This window comes from Portunus trituberculatus, chromosome 28, assembly GCF_017591435.1.
Source record: "Portunus trituberculatus isolate SZX2019 chromosome 28, ASM1759143v1, whole genome shotgun sequence".
In the NCBI taxonomy this organism is placed as follows: Eukaryota; Metazoa; Arthropoda; class Malacostraca; order Decapoda; family Portunidae; genus Portunus; species Portunus trituberculatus.
This window is the reverse complement of record NC_059282.1, coordinates 5624770-5641525: the sequence shown is the minus strand read 5'-3', so window position 1 is coordinate 5641525 and position 16756 is coordinate 5624770. Positions and strand designations below refer to the sequence as shown.

Sequence of the window (16756 nt, the reverse complement as noted above, 5' to 3'; positions counted from 1 at the left end):
CTAAAAATGCACGATCTGTATGACCTTGTATGATATTCACAACTTCACGCATCTTGGAGTGAAGCTTCGCCGAGACACCTTCACGGATCCACATTCCGGCGCTCGGGAACTTAAACAGCGACTCTCTCAGTGATGAAACATTTTATCTAATCTCACACTGTATTCTGGTGCTTGATCGCTCCTATCTCCTTGTATTGAGAGGATAACCGCCGCTGTTTTATTGTCATGTCTATATTCTGTCACTCTTACTAATGAGAGAGAGAGAGAGAGAGAGAGAGAGAGAGAGAGAGAGAGAGAGAGAGAGAGAGAGAGAGAGAGAGAGAGAGTGTGTGTGTGTGTTCATCGATATTTCCTCTCTTTCATTCCCTGTCACCCCCATGAAATACTGCAAGTGTTCGATTTTAGTTTTGTATATAATTAAGATTCCACCTATCCTATTAATGCAAAGTGTATCGTTCGTTACTTTTCATTAATTTCAGTGATAAACTATAGGATCTCTCTCTCTCTCTCTCTCTCTCTCTCTTTCATAATCATAATGCACACACCACGCTAATGCTAGAGCTTATCAGTACGTTTCATATGAGAGAGAGAGAGAGAGAGAGAGAGAGAGAGAGAGAGAGAGAATCTGGTAAATTACGAACTGGGAAAAAGAATGAAAAAAGAAAAAGAATGAAAGGTTACGAAACAGGACAGGAGACGACAGGACAGGGCAGAGCGAGGCAGAAAGAACTGACCGCTATCTCTGACAACACGAAACTGATAAATTTTTATACTATTTCTTTTTTTTCAGTAAAGCTAAATGATATAAGGGGTAGTAGTAGTAGTAGTAGTAGTAGTAGCAGCAACAGTATAGGAAACAGAAGAGGGAGTGTCCATAATTAAAACACCACACAGCAACACAAACATCAAAGTTCACACACTCACCTTCCAGGAACTCCATGCATGAAGGCTCGAAGTCCAGCACCTCCTGTGTACACCCCATCATCACCACCTCGCTCAGGTTGGCGGCGGCGAGAGTTGACTGCAGCCCCTCTGTCGACCTTGTCAGCTCCATTCCGTCCAGCTCGTCGTCTGCAGTGGCTCAAATTGGCTTTCACTGTCGCCCTCACTCCCTCCACTCACTTACCCCGTTGTTCCACTAAGTTACGCGTTCAAGGTCACTCTTATTGCCGTCTGGTGTGTATACTTATTGAATGATAAAAGCACGATGTTTGAAGGTAGTATTGTTTGTTGTCACTTGTTCTTGTTCCTCCGTTAGCAGACTGCGCTGAGATTTCTGGGGGATTCTACGTTTTCTATTGTTAGTTGCTGCAGGGGACGTTTGTGCGGGTGAGATTGCGTGGTGGTGAGGCGAGGCGCGCGACTGGAGTGGCAGGCTAACCTCTCTTGTGTCAGGGAACTGTAGGTTTCTTCCCCTGCGCAGTGACGCGACGCAAGAAGCAACAAGGGCAGTGTGCGGGAACGTTAAATAGGGTCCTGCTTCAAGAAAAACCCACTGCCAAGCCGGAACAGGTTTTAGGGAAGCCGGAATGCATTTGATGTTGACTTGCACACTTCTCAGTCTCCTTTTGTCTACTGGAATGTCGAGGCAGCAACTCTCACGTCACAGAATCGTGGAGTTGCTTCACCGCTAAGGCTTAACACACGCTTCACACGCTTGATTTTTATGACTCAGATACTCAAAAGCCACTAATCTAACCGAATAACCAGCGTCAGTCTCTTTATTCCTTCTTAATGGCTGAGATTGGGCAGGTATTACTTGGTGCGAGGTTAGGTGTACGCTGCCTTGTCACCTTAAAGATCTTGAGCACCTGTGAGATACAAGACATTAGTAAGGGTGATTTCTTTTTTTGCGTCTCTTTCTCTCTTTCTCTCTCTCTCTCTCTCTCTCTCTCTGTCATATTCACCAAGTCATCGTGATTCACATTTTTTAATATATGAAACTAGCGAATAAAAATGAGACAGCTGTTTGAAAATGAGAGAGAGAGAGAGAGAGAGAGAGAGAGAGAGAGAGAGAGAGAGAGAGAGATAATTTATTCATACATACACTCATCGTTTTATAAAAGACTAAAAACAATTTCATCACTGCTCAAGGTTGTATGAATCTCTCTCTCTCTCTCTCACACACACACACACATACACAAACCTCCACATTACAACACACTTTAATTGAGGAAAATCTATGTGATACAACCGATTTATCACCACCACCACCATCACCACTACCACAACCATCACTTAATTATCACACCAATATAAAAGAGGCAGATAAGTGTACTGTACAATGCCTACTAAGCTAAGAACGTGAGAAACTAGAACATATGTGGCTGGAAGTGTCAATCCCTGATGACGATAAGCAAAGTCTGGTATCAGGAGAAGGTTTACATGGATTGAAAGGAAGATGAAGCAGAAACAGACGTGGAATGTATTAAATTAGCTGTCTTTTTATTTCTTCTTTTTAATTTTTTTTTTGTGTGAGGGTTTTAAAGTGTGAGGTTTGATATTAGTGAAAGTTTACGTGGATTGGAGGGAAGATGAAGGAGAAACAGGTGTGGAATGCCTTGAATTAGCTGGCTTTTTTATTCCTTTTCTTTCATTTTTTTGTGAGTGTGAAGTTTTTTTGTGTATGTGAAGTCTGGTATCAGTGGAAGGTACGAGGATTAGAGGGAAGATGAGGCAGAAACGGGCGTCGAATGCATCAAATAGTAGGGTTTTTTTTTTTTTTTTTGGATAAAGTGCATTAAATTAGTTGGCTTTTTTTCTTTTCTTTCATTTTTTGTGTGAAGTGCATTGAACAGAAGTTGTTTTGGTTTTTTTTACTTTTTTTTGTATGCGAAGTGCAATGAATTAGAAGTAGTTTTTCTTTCTTGTTTTTTTTGTGTGAGGTGCATTAAATAGAATATAGTTTTTTCTTTAATTCTCTCTGGTGAAGTGCAGAGGAAAGATTTAATTATTTTTCATTACTCTTGTGTTTTTGTGCTTTGTTTAGTGTAGCTATTCGTTGTTTTCCAGGAATGTTGTTGTTGTTTCAAAGCCAAAATTCTGTAGTTTTGAGTGTGATGTGTAGAAGTGCTAAACAACAACAAACACAACAGCTACAACAAAAACAACAACAACGAGTACCACCACCACCACCACCACTTCATCATTCTCAGGTAAACAAGGTGCAGCCAGAATTCAAACGGGTAGATTGAGCTGCGAGACGCGTGAAGTGACTGGTGAGGAGAAGCTGTCCCATGGGGGTTGAGAGGGCAGGTGTGGCCCTCCCATCACCCCTGGGGGAGACAGAGAGACCGGAGTGTGGAAGAAGGAAGGTGTCGCAATGATTTGGGAGTACAGGGAGTGTTTTTTTATGCAAGAGGGGAAGCTGGCCAGGGGCAATAAAAAAAAAAAAAAAAGAGTGAGCCGAAAAGAATGGAAAACAAGGGAAAAGAAAGAAGGAAAATTGAAATGCTTATGAAAAAATGGCGTAAAGGGTGAGAACACGGAATGTGTGTGTGTGTGTGTGTGTGTGTGTGTGTGTTACATTAATACAAGGCCGCTTTCCTACATTAATCATACCATCGCTGACTGTATGCATGGCACTACTTTACACACTCCATCAGTAGTTTAGTCATGCGAGTTCCCTGCCAGTGTGTGCTTGCTATGACAGGAATCTTACATTAAGACTGCTTTCCTTCTTTTTTTTTTTTTGCTTGTGGATTCACCAGAGAGATGAATATATATATATATATATATATATATATATATATATATATATATATATATATATATATATATATATATAGAGAGAGAGAGAGAGAGAGAGAGAGAGAGAGAGAGAGAGAGAGAGAAATAAGCTCATTCCCCGAAAAAAAAAAAAAAGATTATCCAGCTAAGTAAAAATAACCTCCAAAAGAATTCGTTTATTTGAGGAGCGAAAAATAAATTAAAAGAAAAGAAGAAAACGTAATAAAAAAAAAAAAAGCTACGGTATGTTATTAATCGATTATTCATTAACTTTTTCAGTCTCAATTCGGAACGTGACACAGAAAACGGAAATGATGTAAAAGTGTGTGTGTGTTTCACTGTTTGATCTGCTGCAGTCTCTGACGAGACAGCCAGACGTTACCCTACGGAACGAGCTCAGAGCTCATTATTTCCGATCTTCGGATAGGCCTGAGACCAGGCACACACCACACACCGGGACAACAAGGTCACAACTCCTCGATTTACATCCCTACCTACTCACTGCTAGGTGAACAGCACCTACACGTGAAAGGAGACACACCCAAATATCTCCATCCAGCCGGGGAATCGAACCCCGGTCCTCTGGCTTGTGTTCTAGTTAGCGGAAGAAGACTAAGGAAGGAAAACGCTTAGGAAAGAAAAATAGAGACGAGTTACAGAGAGCTTGTGTGTGCGTGTGTGTGTTTTACTGATATACCATTACACATACTACACACCTATTCCTTCCCCTCCACCACTATCACCACCACGCCCCGTCACTTCCACACGCTTGGTCATGCAGGGAGACGCGGCCGGGAAGGAGCCTTGGCCATTCTCTCCTGTTCTCCTGCACGTTCCTAACTCGTAGAGAGAAACCAAACTCTAGAGAATCGGTTGTGGAAGTGAAATTCTATACGTGTAATCCTTCCCCTTCACCCTTCACATACACACACACACACACACCTGTATGAAGAAACACGTGTCATCGCTAAGTTTTCATGTTCATAGACGAAGAACAAGGAGAGGAAGGAAGGAAGAAGAGGAGGTAAAGGTAGAGACGGAAAACAATTAAGGATAGGATGAAGAGAAAGAGATAAAGGTATTGTCCTTACCTTCCCAAACGACCTTGAAACGCCACGACCTCAACCCACGCCTTCACAGCCTCCTTGCAACAGTTGGCCACCTTCCCACCTTCACAGTTCACAGCGCACTGCCACAAGAGTGACAAGACAAGACTGACCGCCGATGTGAGTACCTGAGCGCAAGGACACGTCACAGCGCCTCAGCCAATCACAGCGCACCCCGGCATTGCGTCAGAGGTGATGCTGGCCAATCCCGACACAGTTGTAATTCCCCGCCCGATCCAGTTATGTTGAAGTGTTTGTTTGTGTGAAATTAGAATTGGTACATGGGAAAATTGCGCGGTGTTATGTTATGAATTTAGTGGGGGAGAGAGAGAGAGAGAGAGAGAGAGCGAGTTATTCACATTCCAATGGTATATCTTTGCGAGGGAAGGCAGGAAAGGTTGTATGTAGTACTTGCTTTGCTGTGGCTGAGTTCTAGCGTTCACTGAGAGGAGCTTTGCTGCGATGCCTCACTTCGTCTTTTCGTTTTTTCCGCGTCATATCACAGTTTACCTCCTACACTCCACTCAAAAAGGAGAAAGAGTTAATTGTTACGCTGTCTATAGGGCCTATAACAAAGGGGAGATGAGCGAATTTCTTAGGATCAGTAGCGGCGACAGAACTAGAAATAATGGGTTTAAGGTTCAGAAATTCAGGTTTAGGAGAGAAATGGGAAAGAACTGGTTTTCAGAGTGTTTGATGAGTGGAACAGACTCAGTGGTCATGTTGTTAGTACTGAATCAAAAGGGAGCTTTAAAAGAAGATTAGATCAATTTATGGATGGGGATGATAGATGGAATTAGGTAGCTACAGGGTACAGGGAATACCACGTATAGGCCTAGAGGCTTCTTCTAGTTTCCCTCTTTTCTGATGTTTTTATGTTCTTATCCCGGCCTGGATTCAAACACCTCCCCAAGAGATTCCCAGGCAAGGATAACAGCCACACCACCAACACACAGGCAACACACAAACCCTCACGCTGCACACCACCTCCATCTCACCCTCTCACCAGCAGACCACCTCCCTCTCACCCTCTCACCAGCAGCTCCACCTCCCTCTCACCCTCTCACCCTCTCACCAGCAGACCACCTCCCTCTCACCAATCTCACCTGAAATGTTTTTTTTTTTTATTCTTAAATATGAAGAAGAAAATGGCGAAGGATCAATCATTTATTATTAGCATGACTATGTTTCCCAGAATAACAACACGCCCACGATAAGATTACTGTGTTAATAACCTACAACAACAACAACAACAACAACAATAACCATTGATTCGTGTAGTGGACATCCGCGTCTTCAAACTTGGAAAAATCATTATACCGTTACCCTGGACACTAATCACGTTACATTCCTCCATCCTCACACTGACCCGTCACCACAAAATTCAAGGCAGCAGGGTGGGTGCCTCCTGTTCCACGCTCTCCCACGCAGTTCTTCCTTCCTGCAGGCGCAATGGTGGCGCGGCGGCGTTACTGCTGGTACGGGTTGAAGTAGAATGTTTTGAAATCATACATCTGAGACTCCGGAGTGGCGCCTCCACGTGTCTTTGTGAGGCTGTTTATTTTGATAATGAGGTCTTGCATATTCATGTCATGGGCGTGCTCAGCCAGCACCTCACACAACACCTGCACGAATACAGTGCCACGCTCCTCGTGCCGCGGCGCTTGGAAACTATCGATGCAGGAATATAAGGTCATCATGTCCCTGGGCGCCACCTGCTGGACTGGCGGGGGAGGTAAACTGTCGTACTGAATATGTGGTTCAACGAAGTTCCCGCGGCAGTAGTTTGCAAAGAAGAGTTTGGGCTTACTGATGAGGCCCCGACAGTTGTTGTCTGTGAAGTAGCTCCGCACGTTTTTCAGTGACATCATTTCCCCGTCCCCGCAGGAGAACGAGTCATCCTTCCCGTGGCTCAAGACGAACACGATGAAGGAATCGAAATGACAGAGGTACTGGTTCTCTTGCTGATCCCTGAGTTTCTCCTCTGTGTCCGACTTACTTAGATCCTCGTACAAGTACACCATGTAACCCATGTGGCCGAAGAGAGTCTTGAGGTTGAAGCTGTCCCGCTTGGCGCCTCTACGCTCATTAGTACCTTGTCCAGTAAAGTAATAATTAAAGATGAGCACGAGGCCGCGGGGAATTGAAAGGTTGCGGTAGACAGTCTCAGACGGTATCCGGGGGCGTGCAGTCGACCTTACAATCCACGGAAAAGTCCACTGTCCATCAGTCTGCAAGAGAGGAGTGGGAGAGGTCACGGAAAGGGTGAGAGGGGATGGATGCTGGATTGGTCATATCGCCACTTCCTCCTCCATCCTTAAACCATACGTGTGTGTGTGTGTGTGTGTGTGTGTGTGTGTGTGTGTGTGTGTGTGTGTGTGTGTGTGTGTGTGTGTGTGTGTGTGTGTGTGTGTGTGTGTGTGTGTGTGTGTGTGTGTGTGTGTGTGTGTGTGTGTGTGTGTGTGTGTGTGTGTGTGTGTGTGTGTGTGTGTGTGTGTGTGTGTGTGTGTGTGTGTGTGTGTGTCCGTCCTTACCTGGTCACTTCTGCCCACACCGATCGGTAAAGACTCTAGACGAACGTTGTCTTGATTCGGTTGATCAGAAGTAATCTGCAAGAAACATGCACACCAACAACCTCAGTGGAAGGAAAACCCAGCATCGAAAGTAAAAGAAAAATCAAGGTACAAAAGGTATCAACACCCTCCACAGCATCTACAAAAAGTTAGCAAGAAAATACATAATTTCATCAAGTCTTCAGCATCATCCTTTCTCACCGAGAGTCTGCTGAGGTCAGGGACGTACTGTGCGGCCTTCTTCTTGTGCTTTTCACTCCTCAGGTGTTCCAGCAAAGGGGCGACTCCAGTGAAGTCCTTGGTACACATCAGGCACTTGTAGAAGGAACCTGAGCCCCTCTCCACCACACGACCATCCAGAGCATACTTCACTTCAGGAGGAACAACTTCTGCCCCCAGCGAAGGTGTCACGCTGGTATTCAATGGCTGCAGAGAGGAGATGAAGAGTTGCATCAGTTGCACACATGCGCGTGCACACGCACACACACACACACACACACACACACACACACACACACACACACACACACACACACACACACACACACACAACAAGAGGACCGGGGTTCGATTCCCCGGCCAGGTGGAGATATTTGGGTGTGTCTCCTTTCACGTGTAGCCCTTGTTCACCTAGCAGTGAGTAGGTACGGGATGTAAATCGAAGAGTTGTGACCTTGTTGTCCCGGTGTGTGGTGTGTGCCTGGTCTCAGGCCTATCCAAAGATCGGAAATAATGGGCTCTGAGCTCGCTCCGTAGGGTAACGTCTGGCTGTCTCGTCAGAGACTGCAGCAGATCAAACAGACACACACACACACACACACACACACACACACACACACACATACACACGCGTGGCGCCCTTGAGAGCACCGCGCACTGATCGGTACCGACTTAGCGCGGTGCCCACTATTGTGCGAGCCTTAAATAAATAAGTGAATTCTAGGTTAAGTTTATCCATAGTTAGGTTAAGCATTTTTAGTTCATTGTGGTAATGTCCCCCCCCCTGTACATTTTCAGTGTAATTTTTTACACTGCCTAACTAATAAACCGTTTATTATTATTATTATTATTATTACACACACACACACACACACACACACACACACACACACACACACACACACACACACATACACACAATTTTGCTGTCCTTGTTAGTGTCCCTCTGACGTATAAAGAAAAAAAAAGCAAAACACTTACCGTTGGTTGGGCGGCGCCGTAGGGAGGGATGTGCTGCGGGACATAAGACGGTGAGGGGATCTGTGGGACACCGGGCACGTGAATGGGACCTGCGGGAGACTGGGTCTGGCTGGGGACCAAGGAGGAAACTTGCATATTCTTTTCGGCTTTCTTATGGTCATTCCCATTGAGATGACTCTTCAAGGGTTCGATCCCGGTGAACTGGTTTTTCTTGGGACACACGCGGCATTTGTAGGAGAAGTGCGCCCTGTCCACCAACTCTATTTTGTTAGAGCGCTTTGCCTCGCGTACATCAAGTGGGAGGGCGTTGAGGAGCTCCTGAGAGGGCGAAGGGTGCTGCAGGATGTACCACACGAGGTAGTTGTCATGGTCCCTGCCCTTGAGGTGCGGCAAGGCCTCAGAAGGGGTTTTCTCGCAAGGGAGGCAATGATAGGAACCGTCCTGCCTCTTCACCATCACGCCGCTAGTCAGGGCAGACCGTAACACCTGCTGGAGGAGGGATGTTAACTGTGTGTGTGTGTGTGTGTGTAATTCACTGTTTGATCTGCTGCAGTCTCTGACGAGACAGCCAGACGTTACCCTACGGAACGAGCTCAGAGCTCATTATTTCCGATCTTGGGATAGGTCTGAGACCAGGCACACACCACACACCGGGACAACAAGGTCACAACTCCTCGATTTACATCCCGTACCTACTCACTGCTAGGTGAACAGGGGCTATACGTGAAAGGAGACACACCCAAATATCTCCACCCGGCCGGGGAATCGAACTCCGGTCATCTGGCTTGTGAAGTCAGCGCTCTAACCACTGAGCTACCGTGTGTGTGTGTGTGTGTGTGTGTGTGTCTCAGGGCACGCGCGCACGCCAGATGGGAATATAACTATCATTACTATTATTTTATAATCATTATTATCATTATCACTATTAGCATCATTAGCAGCAGTAGCAGTCGTACTATCATTATTACTATTATTATTATTATCATTATTATTATTATTATTATTATTATTATTATTATTATTATTATTATCATTATTACCATTATTATTACTTTTATTATTGTTATTATTGTTATTAATACTATCATTATTATTATTATTATTATTATTATTATTATTATTATTATTATTATTATTATTATTATTATTATTATTATTATTATTATTATTATTATTATTAGTAGTAGTAGTATTAGTAGTAGTAGTAGTAGTAGTAGTAGCAGTAGTAGTAGTAATAATAATTTAATAATGTATCTACACCACTGATGGAAAGGAACAAACGTCATTAAATCTGCGGCGTTTCCAAGGGAGTCTTCATGATCGTAGTGACAGTCTAACAATCTTTCGACGTGTCCTTCAGTAAACACATCGTTCAGTTTTCTTACATAGAGCAGCTTGAAAACAGAGCTGAGAGAACAAAGTGACTCAGAACACCAGGTTTAGTAAGGCCCGAGGACTGGGAGGGCAGACATGCAGTTAGTTGAGATAAGATTGTAATATTTTGCGATAAGAAGCACTCAGTTACAAGATAAAACGATAATTAAACAGGATACAGACAGGTGAGTTCACAGGTAAAAATACAATCACTATACACCTCCCTCTGTATAGCAAAGGGTCACAGGTGTTTCGTGGAAAGAATGCACAGGTGAGGCGTGCTGACTAATGCCCGACAGGTGAATTGTGGCGCTCAAACAGTGTCCAGGTGCACATTTTTTATAGCACAGAAATGTTGATGAGAGAGAGAGAGAGAGAGAGAGAGAGAGAGAGAGAGAGAGAGAGAGAGAGAGAGAGAGATTATAAGGAAAAAGGGGACTGTAACAAACAAACAACAAGCGTGTAACATTATTATTACTATTATCATTATCATTATTATTATTATTATTATTACTATTATTGCTACTACATCATCATCATCATCATCATCATCATCATTATCACTGAGAAGAGACACCAAGGTTACATATCACTTCACACTTGGCAACTTCCATAACACCACCGCCACCACCAACACTAATAATGACAACAGCAAGTCATCATCACCATCATCATCACCATCACCAATTCGTCAACTTGAAAAACTTCACTGTACAACAAACTTTCTCTTTATTCCTAAAAAAAAAAAAAAAAAAAAAAATCTAAAAATTTTCAATAACCTATCTATCTGATTATTTCAAACCAAACAATAATAATAATAATAATAATAATAATAATAATAATAATAATAATAATAATAATAACAACAATAATAACAACAATAATAATAATCTACATACCTGGTCATCCATGTCCACAGTGAGCGTAAACACAAAAATAACAGCAAAAACAGGAGGCCTAAGATAAGAGGCCTACACACTTCACGGTAAAGCCACGTAAAAACTCGGTTATTAGGCCTAGAAATTAAGAAAAGCCTCCAGGAATCCAAATATCTGAGACAATGGCAAGGGTGGTTGTGACTGCAGTGAAGGAGTCTGTGTGTGTGAGTCAGTGTCTGGTTGTGTGTGTGTGTGTGTGTGTGTGTGTTGCTCCTTCCCTTCAGTTCCCGGTACTACTGATATGATAAGGACATTGTGATTATACGTATGGTCGTCCATTCCTCATTTACTGTGTTTTTTCGGAGCTTTTGCATAACTAATCTTTCTATTCTCGTCCATCTATGGGCCGTATTTTGAAAGCTTTACTCTCACGGCGACGATTTTCCAAGGCCACAGATATGATTAGCCGGGTCAAGAGTGTTTCGTTTCCTTATAATCATGTTACTATGTCACCAGAACCATAGAAGTAATACGTTTAACCCCTTCAGTACTGGGACGCATTTTTACCACGCGTTTTGGGAATGATTGGACCATTTTATTGACATTACGAAAGGTCTATGGAGGTCAGAAGATTAATGGTCCACAGTCTTCACCATTTCAATCCCTACATAAGTTTCTGAAGCTGTATAAAATCACCAAATAATAAGCAGAATGAACATGGAAACACGTCATGCTAGTGAAGGAGTTAAAAAAAATCCATATAATTTCAACTACAGCCTTTTGAAATTTGTGGAGGTGTGTGGCGCAAGGCTTGTATATAGGGATTCAATATACAATACCAGCTGCAGCTCCCTCGAGAATAGAAACGGTTAGATTTACTCCCTCAGAAAATTGCTCTCTCTCTCTCTCTCTCTCTCTCTCTCTCTCTCTCTCTAAAGGGCTTTCTGCTTTCTTTCATGTTCTTATAGCTCTATTTTCATCTTTCCTCCTTCTCACTCCTCTCTTCCCCTCGCCTTCTTCACCTTCACGAAACCACGCCTACTTTCCAAAACGCCAAAGAAAGGGATAGAACAGCTTGGGAAGTGTTGAGGAAGGTTCGGGAGAATCTTAACCCATTCAATACTGGGGCACATTTTTATCTTAAGATTTGTGTACGACCACTTTATTGACATTAGGAAGGGTCTAAGGAGGTCAGGATATTAATGGGCACAGCTTTCACTATTTTAATCCCATACATAAGTTTCTGAAGGTGTATAATATCACCAAATAGTAAGCAGAATGGATATGGAAACGCGTCATGGTACTCAAGGAATTAAGAACGATGGAATACAATTTGTTGTAGTTTACGCTATAATTTCTTTATTTTTTTTGTTATTCCTATAAGAAAGAATATGGAGGCTTTTTTTTAAGTTAGGATAGACATTATTATTTCGTTTTGGTTGCTTGAGTGTAATTCACCTCGGTCGTCTGCTGGTCACCCAGCCAGTCTTCCCCATTACGGAGCGAGCTCAGAGCTCATAGACCGATCTTCGGGTAGGACTGAGACCACATCAACACACAACACACACCGGGAAAGCAAGGCCACAACCCCTCGAGTTACATCCCGTACCTATTTACTGCTAGGTGAACAGGTGCCACACATTACCGGGACTCGAACCCGGGCCTCTCGATTGTGAATCGAGCGTGCTAACCACTACACTACGCGCGCGCGTGTGTGTGTGTGTGTGTGTGTGTGTGTGTGTGTGTGTGTATTTACCTAGTTGTATTTACCAAGTTGTAGTTTTACAGGGCTTTATGCTCGTGTGGCCCCGTCTCCATATCTACACTTATCCAATCTTACTTTAAAAGTATGCACACTCGTTGCAGACACTACTTCTTCATTCAAACTGTTCCACGTCTCAATACATCTTTGCGGGAAACTATATTTTTTAACATCTCTCAGACATCTTCCTTTTCTCAGCTTTTTACTATGCGATCTTGTACTTCGAATGTCATATTCTACTCTCAGGATCAATTTATCATTATCCACTTGGTCCATACCGCTGATCAATTTATAAACTTGTATCAGATCCCCTCTCTCTCTTCTTTGTTCCAGGGTTGGCAGATCCATAGCCTTTAGTCTCTCCTCATATGTCATCCCTTCAAATTCTGTGTGTGTGTGTGTGTGTGTGTGTGTGTGTGTGTGTGTGTGTGTGTGTGTGTGTGTGTAATACTGAGATGCAAATAACAACTCAGACATTCAGTAAGGAGTCTAAAAATTAAAACCTGATTCACGGTTTCATATTCCTGATCAAAGCATGTGCATGTGATAAGCATGTGATGAGAGAGAGAGAGAGAGAGAGAGAGAGAGAGAGAGAGAGAGAGAGAGAGAGAGAGAGAGAGAGAGAGAGAGAGAGAGAGAGAGAGAGAGAGAGAGAGAGAGAGAGAGAGAGAGAGAGAGTAGACAAATAAACATACAGGGAAAAAAAAGGAGTGAAAATCAAGGCACCAAAACTAAAAAAAAAAAAAAAAAGTAAGAAAAGAAAGAAGTAAAATGAAAATAAAGAGAGTAAGGTGAACGACTCTTGGCCTGACGTTGTTATTCTTCTTTCTCTTCTTCACCTCAGCTTTCTCTCCCTTCTTCTCCTCCTCCTCCTCCTCCTCCTCCTCCTCCTCCTCCTCTTTACATTCCCAGAAGAACGTATTGATATAGCGGGTTGCCCTCACAAGACGTCGCAAAGCACACACACACACACACACACACACACACACACACACACACACACACACACCGCGTAGTGTTGTGGTTAGCACGCTCGACTCACAATCGAGAGGCCCGGGTTCGAGTCCCGGCGCGGCGAGGCAAATGGGCAAGCCTCTTAATGTGTGGCCCCTGTTCACCTAGCAGTAAATAGGTACGGGATGTAACTCGAGGGGTTGTGGCCTCGCTTTCCCGGTATGTGGAGTGTGTTGTGGTCTCAGTTCTACCCGAAGATCGGTCTATGAGCTCTGAGCTCGTTCCGTAATGGGGAAGACTGGCTGGGTGACCAGCAGGCGACCGTGATGAATTACACACACACAAACACACACGCACACACACATATCGTCATCATCATCATCATTATCTTGGGTTACTGACCTTTTTAGAGAGTACGTACCCTCCCCACTTCTCTCTCTCTCTCTCTCTCTCTCTCTCTCTCTCTCTCTCTCTCTCTCTCTCTCTCTCATGCCAATCATTAAAATTCAGACAGACATATCGATAGATAGATAGATAAATAGATAGATAGATAGATAGATAGATAGAGAGAGAGAGAGAGAGAGAGAGAGAGAGAGAGAGAGAGAGAGAGAGAGAGAGAGAGAGAGAGAGAGAGAGAGAGAGAGAGAGAGAGAGAGAGAGAGAGAGAGAGAGAGAGAGTTCACAGTGTTCCAAATGTATACAAACGTCGATTAATTTCAAGAAGAACAAAAAAGTAATAAAAATTATTCCCGTTAGAGAACTGGTTAGGTTGGCCATGACCTCCAACCCCTGCCTCTCTCTCTCTCTCTCTCTCTCTCTCTCTCTCTCTCTCTCTCTCTCTCTCTCTCTCTCTCTCTCTCTCTCTCCCCAGTAAGCCTTATCCTTTCTCCTTTTCTTCCTACTTACAGAACACATTTTTTTTCCTTATCCATCCTTCAATCTCCTCCTCCTCCTCCTCCTCCTCCTCCTCCTCCTCCTCCTCCTCCTCCTCCTCCTCCTCTCCTCCTCCATCTCCTCCTCTTCTTCCTCGTCCTGACTACCTGCCCTGGATCAGTGTGGGGTGAGCAGAGAGTCGCAGTGGGCAGCATTCATCGCTCTCTCTTCTTCCTTACAGGTGAGTGCCTCTCTCTCTCTCTCTCTTGATGTTTCAGGTTATTTTCTTGGTTCACTTTAGTGGTCTCTAAGTTTTAATTTATTGGCTGGGTGCCTGGTGTCCCCTAAGCCTCGTGTCCACTCTAATTTACCTTCAGAATTTGTGGCGACTGACAAACCACTCGATTTTTCTAGTTTCCACCATCGAACCCTCGTCATAGCAGGGAAGGGCGAGCACTGTAGCCATTCAGCCACACATTGTAAACTTGGATATTTTGAGTGAGTGGGAATTAATTTATAACCTCAGCAAGATTGTAAAGTATGGACGTAAGATTCAAGAGGAGGGTGGATAGAGAGGTATGGGTGGTGATGGTACATTGTGTATTGACCCCTTCAGTACCATGACGGATTTTCATATTCATTCTGCCTACTATTCGGCGATTTTATACACTTCAGAAACTTGTGCAGGGATTAGAATTGGGAAGAATCTGGTCATCAATCTTCTGACCCCTGTAAACCCTTCCTAATGTCAAAAATATCGTCTAATCACACCCAAAACTTATGGTTAAAATGCATCTCAGTACTGAAGAGGTTAAGTATTAGTATGTGTGTGTGTGTGTGTGTGTGTGTGTGTGTGTGTGTGTGTGTGGTGTGGTCTTATATTCTTACGATTTCCTGTTAATTTTCAAGGTCAAATCGCTTTTTCCTCTCTCCTTTCAGCCTGTGAGGAAGAAATGGGGTATGCATCAGCTGTGTTCGTGTTGGTGGTGACGGTGGCGGCGGTGCTGGTGGTGGGCATGCCGGTGGACACATTCCAGCCGGTGTCCTACTTAGGGTAAGGCCTTTTGATATCATAGGAGGTGATGATGCGCACTTAAGGCTCGTATTCTCAAACACTTCTATGTTCCACTATTTCAAAAGGTTTTATTTAAATTTACACGAGTTTTAAGGTGTTTTTACGGTTCTAGAGGCAGACTGACGAGATTTTTACATTTTTTAACTGTACATACACCCTTGAGAACCCCGCTAAATCATCTTTGTGGCTTTGGAAAATAATCGCGGTGAGAGAGCAAAGCGTTTCTGAATACGGACCTAACCCTCACAGTGGTAACGATTCAAACTTCGAGAAATGGATCATAAATTCATAGTCTTTTCACGGTCTTTTTCTTCATTTCCCCGCAGATGGAAGGTGCTGGAGGTGCGTCTAGGGGAGGCGGCAGAGAAGGCACCACCAGGAACGCAAGCAGTGAATCTGGATGACTTCGATGACTCTACAACGGTGAACATCCTTAACCAGAACAGACGAACAGGTCAGTAACTCCGCCCTCTCTTGCACCGCGCCCAGAACTCCACCCTAAGCTTCGTCACATAGAACTTGCATAACTAGATATATCCCCTCCACCCTCACCCCTCTCTCTCTCTCTCTCTCTCTCTCTACAGGTGTGGCCGAGGTTGCCGTGTCGCCCGAAGCCCTCAACGATATCACGACACACCTGACACAGAATCAAGTTCCCTTCAGTACCAAGCTTGAAGATCTCGGCAGGTGTGTGTGTGTGTGTGTGTGTGTGTGTGTGTGTGTGTGTGTGTGTGTGTGTGTGTGTGTGTGTGTGTGTGTGTGTGTAATGCTTCTTCATGGTAGACTTTCTTGGATGTCAATTAAGGTGGATATTCTCTCTTTCTCTCTCTCTCTCTCTAACCCTCGTGATCTGTAACTGTGCGTATGTGCGTGTGAAGCATTTCCGTCTGTTTGCATCTGTGTGTGTGTGTGTGTGTGTGTGTGTGTGTGTGTGTGTGTGTGTGTGTGTGTGTGTGTGTGTGTGTGTGTGTGTGTGTGTGTGTGTGTGTGTGTGTGTGTGTGTGTGTGTGTGTGTGTGTGTGTGTGTGTGTGTGTGTGTGTGTGTGTGTGTGTGTGTGTGTGTGTGTGTGTGTGTGTGTCAGCCTCTCAAGCTCCTCCTCCTCCTCCTCCTCCTCCTCCTCCTCCTCCAAAAATTTCCTCCTTTTCCTGACTAACTGACTCCTCACAGACTCACTCACCCTTCCTTCTCCCTCCTGACAGAGAGATATTTGCCTCGATCCCCGTCCTGCGCG

The 16756-nt window shown here is 44.0% G+C and overlaps 3 protein-coding genes across 6 annotated transcripts in view; 1 reads left to right on the top strand and 2 right to left on the bottom strand.

Moving 5' to 3' along the window:
• Positions 1–4974, bottom strand: part of LOC123510013 (organic solute transporter subunit alpha-like) — a 34349-nt gene extending 29375 nt beyond the window's left edge. Inside the window, exons 1-2 of one of the 3 annotated variants that reach the window (XM_045264694.1) lie at positions 4821–4974; positions 925–1811 (exon numbers count right to left, since the gene is read on the bottom strand). In XM_045264694.1, coding sequence (XP_045120629.1) covers positions 925–1054 — 130 coding nt within the window. In that variant the 5' untranslated portion in view covers positions 1055–1811; positions 4821–4974. Of the gene's footprint in view, positions 1–924; positions 1812–4445; positions 4601–4820 lie in introns of those variants that run through there. The other 2 variants (XM_045264695.1, XM_045264696.1) reach the window with 2 other exon arrangements.
• Positions 4975–5989: 1015 nt separating this feature from the next.
• Positions 5990–11123, bottom strand: LOC123510132. 2 transcript variants are annotated; one of them, XM_045264968.1, is made up of 5 exons: positions 10882–11123; positions 8609–9097; positions 7610–7834; positions 7370–7444; positions 5990–7066 (listed from the first exon to the last, which is right to left on the bottom strand). In XM_045264968.1, exons 1-5 carry the CDS (start codon positions 10891–10893, stop codon positions 6305–6307), a joined length of 1563 nt encoding a protein of 520 aa, XP_045120903.1. In that variant the 5' UTR covers positions 10894–11123; the 3' UTR covers positions 5990–6304. The 2 variants fall into 2 exon arrangements, with proteins under 2 accessions (XP_045120903.1, XP_045120904.1); XM_045264969.1 differs by having other exon boundaries at positions 8609–9094.
• Positions 11124–14627: 3504 nt separating this feature from the next.
• LOC123510131 (mast cell carboxypeptidase A-like) overlaps positions 14628–16756 on the top strand; it is a 7397-nt gene continuing 5268 nt past the window's right edge. Inside the window, exons 1-5 of the mRNA XM_045264967.1 lie at positions 14628–14690; positions 15389–15503; positions 15851–15978; positions 16109–16211; positions 16725–16756. The exon at positions 16725–16756 is cut by the window's right edge and continues 56 nt beyond it. Coding sequence (XP_045120902.1) covers positions 15403–15503; positions 15851–15978; positions 16109–16211; positions 16725–16756 — 364 coding nt within the window. The 5' untranslated portion in view covers positions 14628–14690; positions 15389–15402. The remainder of the gene's footprint in view (positions 14691–15388; positions 15504–15850; positions 15979–16108; positions 16212–16724) is intronic.

Bases quoted from the DNA above. Each gene is read 5' to 3' on its own strand.
- LOC123510132 (XM_045264968.1), bottom strand. The intron at 7,445-7,609 runs GTGAGAAAGGAT...TGTTTCTTGCAG, and splicing joins CTGACCTCAGCAGACTCTCG to ATTACTTCTGATCAACCGAA. The intron at 7,067-7,369 runs GTAAGGACGGAC...CCTCTCTTGCAG, and splicing joins GTGTGGGCAGAAGTGACCAG to ACTGATGGACAGTGGACTTT.